This window comes from Oncorhynchus clarkii, chromosome 16 (assembly GCF_045791955.1).
Source record: "Oncorhynchus clarkii lewisi isolate Uvic-CL-2024 chromosome 16, UVic_Ocla_1.0, whole genome shotgun sequence".
Lineage (NCBI taxonomy): Eukaryota > Metazoa > Chordata > Actinopteri > Salmoniformes > Salmonidae > Oncorhynchus > Oncorhynchus clarkii.
This window is the reverse complement of record NC_092162.1, coordinates 25,274,755-25,287,371: the sequence shown is the minus strand read 5'-3', so window position 1 is coordinate 25,287,371 and position 12,617 is coordinate 25,274,755. Positions and strand designations below refer to the sequence as shown.

Sequence of the window (12,617 nt, the reverse complement as noted above, 5' to 3'; positions counted from 1 at the left end):
CTGGCCTTTATGGAAGAGTGGCAAGAAGAAAGCCATTTCTTAAAGATATCCATAAAAAGTGTCGTTTAAAGTTTGCCACAAGCCACCTGGGAGACACACCAAACATGTGGAAGAAGGTGCTCTGGTCAGATTAAACCAAAATTGAACTTTTTGGCAACAATGCAAAACGTTATGTTTGGCGTAAAAGCAACACAGCTGAACACACCATCCCCACTGTCAAACATGGTGGTGGCAGCATCATGGTTTGGGCCTGCTTTTCTTCAGCAGGGACAGGGAAGATGGTTAAAATTGATGGGAAGATGGATGGAGCCAAATACAGGACCATTCTGGAAGAAAACCTGATGGAGTCTGCAAAAGACCTGAGACTGGGACGGAGATTTGTCTTCCAACAAGACAATGATCCAAAACATAAAGCAAAATCTACAATGGAATGGTTCAAAAATAAACATATCCAGGTGTTAGAATGGCCAAGTCAAAGTCCAGACCTGAATCCAATCGAGAATCTGTGGAAAGAACTGAAAACTGCTGTTCACAAATGCTCTCCATCCAACCTCACTGAGCTCGAGCTGTTTTGCAAGGAGGAATGGGAAAAAATTTCAGTCTCTCGATGTGCAAAACTGATAGAGACATACCCCAAGCGACTTACAGCTGTAATCGCAGCAAAAGGTGGCGCTACAAAGTATTAACTTAAGGGGGCTGAATAATTTTGCACGCCCAATTTTTCAGTTTTTGATTTGTTAAAAAAGTTTGAAATATCCAATAAATGTCGTTCCACTTCATGATTGTGTCCCACTTGTTGTTGATTCTTCACAAAAAAATACAGTTTTATATCTTTATGTTTGAAGCCTGAAATGTGGCAAAAGGTCGCAAACTTCAAGGGGGCCGAATACTTTCGCAAGGCACTGTATATGATTTTGATTTGTAATGTTTTTTGTGCATATTGACCAGGGGCAATTGTATGATTAAACAGTACAAATACAACCTACGCAGATTGATCAAGATGATGAATATAGGGACAAAGTGGAGGAAAAGAGGTGGATACGAGGTGCATGTGAAGGGCTTCTAATGATCACGGATTATCACCAATGCCGCCCTACCAGACGAGCTATACAACTTTTTCTCATGCTTTAAGCAAAACGACTCTGAGCTGCTGAGTAGAGCCCTTGACGACAACAAGGGCTATGTGGTTACGGTCTTCACGGAGGACGTATGCAAGTCATTCAAGCGTGTTAACCCTCGCAAGGCTGCCGGCCCATACGGCATCCCTAGCCATGCCCTCAGAACATGTGCAGACCAGTTAGCTGTTGATGGCGCCGACAGACATGGCAGCTCTGCTTCTAGCTCCTAAGCAACACTGCAGTGTTTTGTTTTTTTGTGTGTTATTTCTTACGTTATTAGCCCAGAATATTTTTGTTGTTATTACATACAGCCCGGAAATAACTTTTGGATATCAGAGGGCGGTAACTCACCAGTATTACGACCAGGAATACAACTTTCCCGAATTGGATCCTTCGTTCGTACCCCCCCAGGGCAATTGAACTTATCCCAGAGGCTGCTCCAAGATGCCGCCAGCGGCAAAGAGGTATGGACTTCTAGTCCGACTCAGGAGGCGTGCACACCATCCACCTCTTCCGAGTATATTACTCGCTAATGTTCAGTCTTTGACAACAAAATAGACAAGCTCAGGGCGAGGATCTCCTTCCAGAGAGGCATCAGGGACTGTAACAGTCAGTTTCATGGAATCATGGCTCTCTCGGGATATACTGTCCCAGTCCATACAGCCAGCTCAGTTCTCAGTTCATCATGCAGACAGGAATAAAGAACTCTCCGGGAAGAAGAAAGGTGGGGGTGAATGTTTCATGATGAACTACTCATGGTGTGATTGTGATAACATACAGAAACTCAAGTCCTTTTGTTCACCCGACTTAGAATATCTCACAATCAAATGCTGACTGTATTACCTCCCAAGAGAATTCCCTTCAGTTACAGTCCCAGCCGTGTATATTCCCCCTCAAGCCGATACCACGTCGACCCTCAAGGAACTACACTGGACTTTATGCAAACTGGAAACCACATATCCTGATTTATTGAAGCTGGGGATTTTAACTAAGCAAATTTGAGGAAAACGCTACCGAAGTTCTGTCAACATATTGACTGTAGTACTCGCTTAGGAAAAACATTAGATCACTGTTTCTCACCTTTTCAAGACGTCTACGGCCCTCCCTTCGGCAAATCAGATCACAACTCCATTTTGCTCCTGCCTTCCTATAGGCAGAAACTCAAACAGGAAGTACCCGTGCTAAGGTCTATTCAACATTGGTCTGACCAATCAGAATCCATGCTTCAAGGTTGTTTTGATCACGCGGACTGGGATATGTTCCGGGTAGCCTCAGAGAATAACATTGACGTTTACCCGGACACGGTGACTGAGTTCATCAGGAAGTGTATAGGGTATGTTGTTCCCACGGTGTCTATTAAAATCTACCCAAACCAAAAAACGTGGATAGATGGCAGCATTCGCGCAAAACTAAAAGCGCCAACCACCGCATTTAACCATGCCAAGGTGACTGGGAACATGATTGAATACAAACGGTGTACTTATTCCCTCCGTTAGGCAATCAAACAAAGCAAAACGTCAGTACAGAGACAAAGTGGAGTTGCAATTCAGCGGCTCAGACACAATAAATATGTGGTAGGGTTTACAGACAATCAAGGATTACAAAGGGAAAACCAGCCGCGTCACGGACACCGACGTCTTGCTCCCAGACGAGCTAAACACCTTCTTCGCCCGTTTTGAGGATAACACAGAGCCACCGATGCTGCCCGCTCCCAAGGACTGTGGGCTCTCGTTCTCTGTGGCCGACGTGAGTAAGACAATTAAATGTGTTACCCCTTGCAAGTCTGCCGGCCCAGACAACATCACTAGCCGCGTCCTCAGAGAAGGCGCAGACCAGCTGGCTGTAGTGTTTACAAACATACTCAATCTCTCCCTATCCCAGTCCGCTGTCCCCACTTGCTTCAAGATGTCCAGCATTGTTCCTGCACCCAAGAAAGCAAAGGTAACTGAACTAAATGACTCACTTCTGTCATCATGAAATGATTTGAGAGGCTAGTTCCCTGACACCCTAGACCCACTTCAATTTGCTTACTGCCCCAATAGATCCAGCAAAGCTGTCATCAAGGCAAAGGGTGGCTACTTTGAAGAATCTAAAATATGATTAACACTTTTTGGGTTGCTACATGATTCTATGTGTTATTTAATAGTTTTGATGTCTTCACTGTAATGTAGAAAATAGTAAAAATAAAGAAAAACCCTTGAATGAGTAGATGTGTCCAAACTTTTGACTGGTACTGTATGTGAGAATGCTTTTTATCGACTACAGCTCGGCCTTCAAAACCATTGTTTCACCACAAAGCGCACAGCTCTGGGACTGAACTCTTCCCTATGCAACTGGGTCCTGGACTTCCTGATGGGCCGCCCCCATATGATGAAGGTAGGCAACATTACCTCCTCCACATGGGGGCCCCACAAGGGTATGTCCTCAGTCCCTTCCAGTACTCCCTGTATACCCACGACTGCATGGCCTCACACAGTTCCAACTCCCTCATCAAGAGTGCTGACGACACGACAGTAGTAGGCCTGATTACCAACAACAATGAGATGGCCTACAGGGAGGAGGTAGGCACTGACGGTGTGGTGCCAGGTAAAAAACCTCTTAACGTCAGCAAAACAAAGGAGCCGATTGTGGACTTCCGGAGGAACCCGGCTGGCCACGCCCCCCATCCTCATCTATGGGGCCACTGTGAAGACTGTCAAAAACTTCAAATTCCTCAGTGTACACATCTCCAAAGAGCTGAAATGGTCAAACCACACTAACACTGTGGTGAAGAAGGAACGACAGCCACTCTAACCTCAGGAGGCTGAAGAAATTCGGCCTGTCCCAGAAGGCCCTCACATCAAAAACATACAGTCGGACTACTGCGGGGAGAACAGTCTGGTACAACGACTCCAACGCCGCTGACTGCAAGGCTCTACAGAGGGTGGTACGCTCAGCTGAACTTGCACACTGCCTGCTCTCCAAGACACCTACCAGACCAGGTGTCGCAGGAAGGCCAAGAAGTTTATCAGGGACCTCAGCCACCCGAGCCACGGCCTATTCTCCCCGCTTCCATCACTCAGATGCGGGAAGTACAGGAGCATCATGGCTAAAAATAACAGACTGACAGGTTCTACCCCCAGAATAGCCACCACTAGCCAGCTGCTGAATAGCCACCACTAGCCAGCTACGTGCTCTCAATGACATACTCTGTTTGTAAAGTGGTGTTATTTCCTCTGTATTGACAGTAGAGAAAAAATTGTTACACTCCCATAAAGCTGAGACTCTCCTCTTTTTTTAACAACAGTATCAGTAGTTATTTTTTTTTTAAAACTGTCTTTCACACAATTACATTTTGAAATGTTGCTCAACTGTCAGTATGCTTGCACGTATCAGAAGACATCTCTCCCTTCACTCCATGTTTAAATAGGTGAGCGGAACATACTTTCATTGCAGGAAGCAGATTAATTAAAGCACATTATTGTTGACCAAATAATGGCTTTTAGAGCCAAAACATCTGCAGGAACTTGTGTAGCCTAATCACCGAAATGACAGATGTACGCACATTTGCTTCGATAAGAGGGTAATGTTTGTGTTGTCTATCAAATTGTATAGGCTTATTAGGCTACTATTGCCTATTGGCTACTATTGATACTAATTAGGCTACTTATTATTGCTCTCATCTCTCTTCTCTGGCAACGGACCGACTCGCACTGGCACACGCACCTGATGTGCGCACACAGACATGTGGTTGGATAGCTCTTCAACATCTTCGAAAGTGTGCCTCGTGTATTATTTGATATTCAATTTTGTTTATTTTTTTGCTGTGGTGGCAACAATTAAAACCTCTACAGGATCGGTGGGTCCCCAACGGGACGGTTGAGCTAAAGTAGGCTAATGCGATTAGCATAAGGTTGTAAGTAACAAGAACATTTCCCAGGACATAGACATATTTGATATTGGCAGAAAGCTTAAATTCTTGTTAATCTAACTGCACTGTCCAATTTACAGTAGCTATTACAGTGATATAATATCATGCTATTGTTTGAGGACAGTGCATAGTTATGAACTTGAAAAGTTACAGTGCCTTGCGAAAGTATTTGGCCCCCTTGAACTTTGCGACCTTTTGCCACATTTCAGGCTTCAAACATAAAGATATAAAACTGTATTTTTTTGTGAAGGATCAACAACAAGTGGGACACAATCATGAAGTGGAACGACATTTATTGGATATTTCAAACTTTTTTAACAAATCAAAAACTGAAATATTGGGCGTGCAAAATTATTCAGCCCCTTTACTTTCAGTGCAGCAAACTCTCTCCAGAAGTTCAGTGAGGATCTCTGAATGATCCAATGTTGACCTAAATGACTAATGATGATAAATACAATCCACCTGTGTGTAATCAAGTCTCCGTATAAATGCACCTGCACTGTGAAAGTCTCAGAGGTCCGTTAAAAGCGCAGAGAGCATCATGAAGAACAAGGAACACACCAGGCAGGTCCGAGATACTGTTGTGAAGAAGTTTAAAGCCGGATTTAAATACAAAACGATTTCCCAAGCTTTAAACATCCCAAGGAGCACTGTGCAAGCGATAATATTGAAATGGAAGGAGTATCAGACCACTGCAAATCTACCAAGACCTGGCCGTCCCTCTAAACTTTCAGCTCATACAAGGAGAAGACTGATCAGAGATACAGCCAAGAGGCCCATGATCACTCTGGATGAACTGCAGAGATCTACAGCTGAGGTGGGAGACTCTGTCCATAGGACAACAATCAGTCGTATATTGCACAAATCTGGCCTTTATGGAAGAGTGGCAAGAAGAAAGCCATTTCTTAAAGATATCCATCAAAAGTGTTGTTTAAAGTTTGCCACAAGCCACCTGGGAGACACACCAAACATGTGGAAGAAGGTGCTCTGGTCAGATGAAACCAAAATGGAACTTTTTGGCAACAATGCAAAACGTTATGTTTGGCGTAAAAGCAACACAGCTGAACACACCATCCCCACTGTCAAACATGGTGGTGGCAGCATCATGGTTTGGGCCTGCTTTTCTTCAGCAGGGACAGGGAAGATGGTTAAAATTGATGGGAAGATGGATGGAGCCAAATACAGGACCATTCTGGAAGAAAACCTGATGGAGTCTGCAAAAGACCTGAGACTGGGACGGAGATTTGTCTTCCAACAAGACAATGATCCAAAACATAAAGCAAAATCTACAATGGAATGGTTCAAAAATAAACATATCCAGGTGTTAGAATGGCCAAGTCAAAGTCCAGACCTGAATCCAATCGAGAATCTGTGGAAACTGTGAAAACTGCTGTTCACAAATGCTCTCCATCCAACCTCACTGAGCTCAAGCTGTTTTGCAAGGAGGAATGGGAAAAAATGTCAGTCTCTCGATGTGCAAAACTGATAGAGACATACCCCAAGCGACTTACAGCTGTAATCGCAGCAAAAGGTGGCGCTACAAAGTATTAACTTAAGGGGGCTGAATAATTTTGCACGCCCAATTTTTCAGTTTTTGATATGTTAAAAAAGTTTGAAATATCCAATAAATGTCGTTCCACTTCATGATTGTGTCCCACTTGTTGTTGATTCTTCACAAAAAAATACAGTTTTTTATCTTTATGTTTGAAGCCTGAAATGTGGCAAAAGGTCGCAAAGTTCAAGGGGGCCGAATACTTTCGCAAGGCACTGTATTAATAAACCAATTAGGCACATTTGGGCAGTCTTGATACAACAGTTTGAACAGAAATGCAATGGTTCATTGTATCAGTCTAAAACTTTGCACATACACTGCTACCATCTAGTGGCCAAAATCTAAATTCTGCCTGGGCTGGAATAGTACATTATGGCCTTTCCCTTGCATTTCAAAGATGATGGTACAAAACCAGTACCAGTATTATCTTTTACCAAATCGAATGCGTTATATTGTCCTACATTAATTTCACATTTCCACAAACTTCAAAGTTTCCTTTGAAATGGTATCAAGAATATCCATATCCTTGCTTCAGCTCCTGAGCTACAGCTAGTTAGATTTGGCTATGTCATTTTAGGCAAAAATGGAAAAAAAGTGGCGGATCCTTAGCAGCGGCACAATATAAAGGAAACACTCTAGTCCTCTCCGTCACATTTGTTAAGACGTTTGAATACTGAATTTAAGACATTTTAGGATTTAATAAGGCTTTTAAATCAGATAAATTCATTTAAGACTAATACTTTTTAAGGACCCGGGGACACTTAAAAATGGCACTAATAGGACAAGTTAATGTAACAGCCAACTTACATGCACATGGCCTTGTTGTCATCAAAGTAGCATGTTCCGCCATTTATACACTGGCATGGAGGGGGCATGGTGGGTGGGGGGTCAAATCCTGACAGAGGTCAGAGTTCAAAGGTTAATACATGGTCAACACTAGTCAGCACAATTTCAGCACAGTTTCCTTCATAGTGTTACTTTCTGTTTAAGGTATTACATCATATCCTGTCTCTGCCCAATACTAAAGTTTGGAACAGTGTCTCAAAAATGTGTATTTTTGACCCACCTACAGCTATTCCAATGTTGTTGTGGCACACAAAATAGATTAAAAACCTAATGTAGCTAACCACAACAGTCAAACCAAGAGGAACAAGATACAGATAATTTACATTTACAATACAAGACAGAGTCATCAGTCCAAGATGGAGGAGGCTATGGTACCTGCATCACAGTCTGTGTTGCTGCCAGAGACAAAGCTGGATCCCTCAGGGCAGGCGCAGGTGTAGCCTCCAGGTCTGAGCAGACACAAGTGACTACAGGTCCCTTTACAAGGGGTTTTCACTGACAGACACAAGTAAACAATGTCACTTAAACCTAGACGGCATTTTCATTTATTCTCAAACAGAGACAAGAGATGTTTGAAGTGTCACTCACTGCCTATTGAGTTGTATCTCTGCTGCTGGTACACACTGATCTGGGTGAGCCAGGGCCCAGCGGTGAGCAGCTTGGTCTTGGTGCCACGGCCAAACTTGTCCTGCCGGAACACTTCCCCTTTCTCCTGCGTGCTCCAGTAAATGTGGTCCTCAAACACACTCACACTGAAAGGGTACCGCACATCTGGGCCCACAGAGACAAATTACAGGGGTTAGAAATGACAGGTTACCGATGAAAGAAAATAGGGTTAGAAACCATGAACCACCTTAAATTTCTGTTCATTTTCAGACCTATAAGTAGTCCAATGTCAAAACGAACCAATTCTCCACACACTTAGATTGAGTGTAATGTCCCTTTAAAGAATTAAAAAAGCATCAAGTTTGAATAGTAAGTCAGCCGACTGTCACAGAGAGGCAGGGCAATCGTATGATAGATTTTTGTACAAGTAAAGCAAACGATAAAAAATACGACTATTTTCAGGTCATGTGTTTCCCTCCACCCCATTGTGTATTACTCCGCCCTCCAAACCTCACCAATATACAGTGCAGTGCGGCGGTCTTCTCCGGAAGGTAGCACCGACTCAATGCGACTTTCCTTGGCATCGGACCAGTAGACCCGGTCACCGTTGGCGTAGTCGATTGACAGGCCTGTGGGAAAACCCAGGCCGTCGGGCACCAGGACATTCCGGTGCTGCCCGTCCAACCATGAGTACTCGATCCTGGCCGCGGTTCCGCGGTCCGCCCAGTACAGCATCCTGGATGAAGATGGTAAAGTGGAAAAGGAAAATGAGGGATAAGTGTTTCACCTTCAGTAGATTTATTTTGCAAGGGGATTTTCAGACGTAAAATTTTTTTGTCCAAAGAGTTCCGAGGTCAACGACAAATATGACCATGTCTCATCCATGACTGCTTGCTCGTCAATTGTGAAAACTGTCGTACTGCGATGATCCATCAATTTTGCAGTTGAAACCAGTTCACAGTTTCTATGTGTATGAATTTTTTGGGACAAAACAATTGTGAGCCTCTTGAAGCATCATCCCCAGCACCCAATACAAGCCCCAGACTCATTGCAGCCTACAATGATTCTCACCCCAGTCGAGGATTGACAGCCACAGCAGAGGGATGGTCAATGTCCGTCTTGACCAGGTGCTTCCTGTAGCGCCCGTCCAGCATGGCCACCTCTACCCTCTTGACTCTCGAGTCCGCCCAGTACAGGTTCCTATTCACAGGAAAATAAAGAACGTGTTATGTTATGTCCCAAACATGTTATAGCACTGCATATCAAAGTCATTCACAGCCATTAACATAAATATAACAAGTAACGTGTAGATACCACTGCCATGACAATTTCAGTGATCGATATATATTAGCTAACAGATTACATTACATTTCCATAATGTGAACATTTCAGAATATGAATGAAACACAAAACCACACAGTAGGGGAGTATGCCCAGTTCTTCATTACAAGGGAAGCTGAACAACAAACAAACAAACAAACAAATAAGTAAATAAAAGAGGCGCAGCCATGCCATCCTACCTTCCGACCCAGTCAACAGCGATGCCATCTGGTGTGGTAATGTATTTGATGCCCAGGTCGACAGCGGCGGCAATATTGTTGCTATTGTCATCCACTGTGGGTATATATGCCCTCTTGATGGCGCCCGCCGCATTGTCCTTCCCCTCCACCGTGAAATACACCATACCTGAGAAAGACACGGAGAGCTTACTCAGCTCTCTTTTAACGCGGAGACCTTATTTTTGTCAGGATTATTATTTTGCATCACTTAGTCCCGTTTGAATATAATTAGTAACTTTTTTATGATATTGATGACAATTAAGCTTTTCCATGTAAGTTTAACTAACATGTTAAACATGTATTTGAATATGCATTCCTGACTTTGATGAGTAAAGGTTTCTTTGGAAGCATAATGTTTCTTTGTTTCTTTGTAAATTAAAAATGAAAAAATAAATTACATTTAAAAAAAAAATACAAATAAAATAGTATTTTTAGTATTATCGTAGCTATTTTGTCTGGGTCATAGGAGGCAGCTAAATGTGTTGGTGTGACATACTGAGTCCAGTGTTGTTGTGGTCCCAGTCATAGTCCAGAGCCATGATGTGCTCCTGCTCCTCGAGGAAGTCATGGTAGGCCTCCATCTGCAAGTTGAACTTCCGGATACGGATATTCTCTGGGAGCAACAGGAGTGGCCCGGCACCTGGTAAGTTTGTGTTGAAGTAGGAAAGAGTTCATTTTTTAAGTTTCCCCATAAAACATTTCTCCAGAAACATCGATAAATTAATAGCAACTGTAATAACAACAATATTGTTACTCTTTGTTCATAATAGTGTATAATATTATGGAGATTATTTTGAAATCCCAAACAGTCCATTTATAGGCCTAAACAGTACTAAAATGAGATAGAAACAACAAACTGTTAATTTGCAAATTAGACAACTGGTCTTTAATTAGCAAAATACTTAGCAATTAGCATATTTCTAAAGCAAAGCTTTCTCAGGTCTAAACAACAGTATGGTAGAGGTGTGAACTCACCCTCAGCTTCACACTGGTTGCCATTGCCCACTTTGCGGTACCCGGGGGCACACTCACAGTCGTACCCGCCCTTGGTGTTCTTGCAGACCTGCGGGCAAGTCCCATGTACCTCACACTCGTTGATATCTGGGGAAAATGTCGGTAGAAAGTTAAGTAACTATATGTGCTTGTTATTGTTTATAGGGTAGCAAGGTCTAGGTAGGGGTGGGTGGATGTCAGGAAGTGATTTTGCCCTCCATATTGTAAACATGGACTTAAATATTATTTTCTAAGCAAAACATGTTTTGGACAAAGAATTGACCAATACTGTATATAACCACAAAAAGGAGTTGTACTAATGCTGCTTTTTTACCACAAACACTTTGATTCATGTTCTTTCAGAGGGTTATCTACGCTGCGTTTATTGTGTTTTGTTGTTTTCAGTGAACAACAACTCTACAAGGAAGAGATGGAACGAAAGCAACGATCCAGTTAATAAACAATATTCATGTTGCTTATGTCTGCGTGGGTGTAGTCTAAGTTGAATGTTGTTTAAGTGAATTCTGGAGTGTGTGTGGCATGCATGTATCGTGATAGGTCAACATATTTTAAACGTGTATTTGTCCATATATAGACACATCCTATGAGTTTTAATCAAATCAACTATATGCACTGAGCTTGTCTGGTGCTTTAAGCGCTCTGTCTGATTAAATAATTAACCTAAGGCCGATGTCCGCGCCCTCGTGGAAATCAAACTCGCATGGTACAAAAATCCCCATTAAAGTCTGTCAGTTTAAGCTAGAGATATCAATTTGACATTGGACGCATCTCAGTCGACCGCATCCGCCTAAGTAACACTTCCGTAGCTGCAGTGAAAGGTGATAGAACTAGAGCGGTGTTTGTCCGAACACGACGACCCGAAGATCGGTATACTCACAAAATAGTCTGTAGCGTCCGAATGGTTTGGCCTAGGAACTATTATGACCCCTCTATGGAAAGACGAGAATCTTGCTCTATGACACCCCCACAAGCGTCTTGGGACTCATTTGCAGTCGGTACAACCGATTTGCCAACTTCTGTCTGTAGCGCCCAAACGGTTTGGGCTACACACTAATATGACCCCTCTGTGTAAAGGTGAGAGTCTTGTTTTGCTCTAGGCCTCAAAAGACTAGTCTGAAGGTCCCATTGTACTAGTTGAAACAAAACAGTATATGGACACTGTTTAGTGACAAAAATAAGGGGTTAAATACATGTACAAAAAAATACAACAAAATGTTTCCTGATCTTTCTTACATCTCTGAGATATAGGACAGACACTTCAGAACAAACGTCATTTAGGTTTTTTTTTTGGGACTATCTGCTGTTCCATGTAATGAATCTGTTATTCAATGCGTTTGAATGGGCTAATAGCAGTAAGGCCCAAAAATTATTTTTATAATATTTTTTGTTATATATTTTGTTGATACTTCAAGGCGTCTTAAAATTTAAAAAATCAAATAGCAAAATTATCCTTGGTATGACTTTCTTAAAACAATTCAATTTATCTTAAAAACTACTAACCCTGCTAATGATAATGACATTACTTATAACGATGATCATGAAAATAACAATAACAAGGAGATCAAGAAAAGGAGGCTTATTGTTATTATAAATATTATTTTCCTGACAATTTGGAACAGTATAAAACACTAAATAAACAAGCAATACCAGAGAGTCTGTTCTAATGAAAGAAATTATAGCACAGCAAATATTAAAAACAGCCGAATTTGTGAAATTGTTTATCCGACATGTTGTCTTGCATGAGGCTTGGTACTCACGGGAATCAGTAGGCTGTTAAACAAACACTCAAACAGGCAAAACAAGCAGGATCTGTCTTACTTCTGTAGATAAACTATACATGGATGATAAAAAAACAGGCACATTTAACAGTTAGGCTATTGATTATAGATATACCTAATTAAGTTTGGGTTTCCTCTCTCCTCACTTTTCTTAGACAATTAAGGCAAGGGCTGTTTTCTCGCCTCCTAACTCTGCTGCTGCCTCCACCACATTGTTCTCAACACCAATATAGT

The 12,617-nt window shown here is 42.3% G+C and overlaps 1 protein-coding gene across 1 annotated transcript in view; it reads right to left on the bottom strand.

The window, feature by feature from the left end:
• Positions 1–12,617, bottom strand: part of LOC139367538 (low density lipoprotein receptor-related protein 2b) — a 108,594-nt gene that overhangs the window by 4,454 nt on the left and 91,523 nt on the right. Inside the window, exons 68-75 of the mRNA XM_071105783.1 lie at positions 10,567–10,692; positions 10,088–10,231; positions 9,553–9,718; positions 9,104–9,232; positions 8,548–8,768; positions 8,015–8,197; positions 7,802–7,921; positions 7,388–7,475 (exon numbers count right to left, since the gene is read on the bottom strand). Coding sequence (XP_070961884.1) covers positions 7,388–7,475; positions 7,802–7,921; positions 8,015–8,197; positions 8,548–8,768; positions 9,104–9,232; positions 9,553–9,718; positions 10,088–10,231; positions 10,567–10,692 — 1,177 coding nt within the window. The remainder of the gene's footprint in view (positions 1–7,387; positions 7,476–7,801; positions 7,922–8,014; positions 8,198–8,547; positions 8,769–9,103; positions 9,233–9,552; positions 9,719–10,087; positions 10,232–10,566; positions 10,693–12,617) is intronic.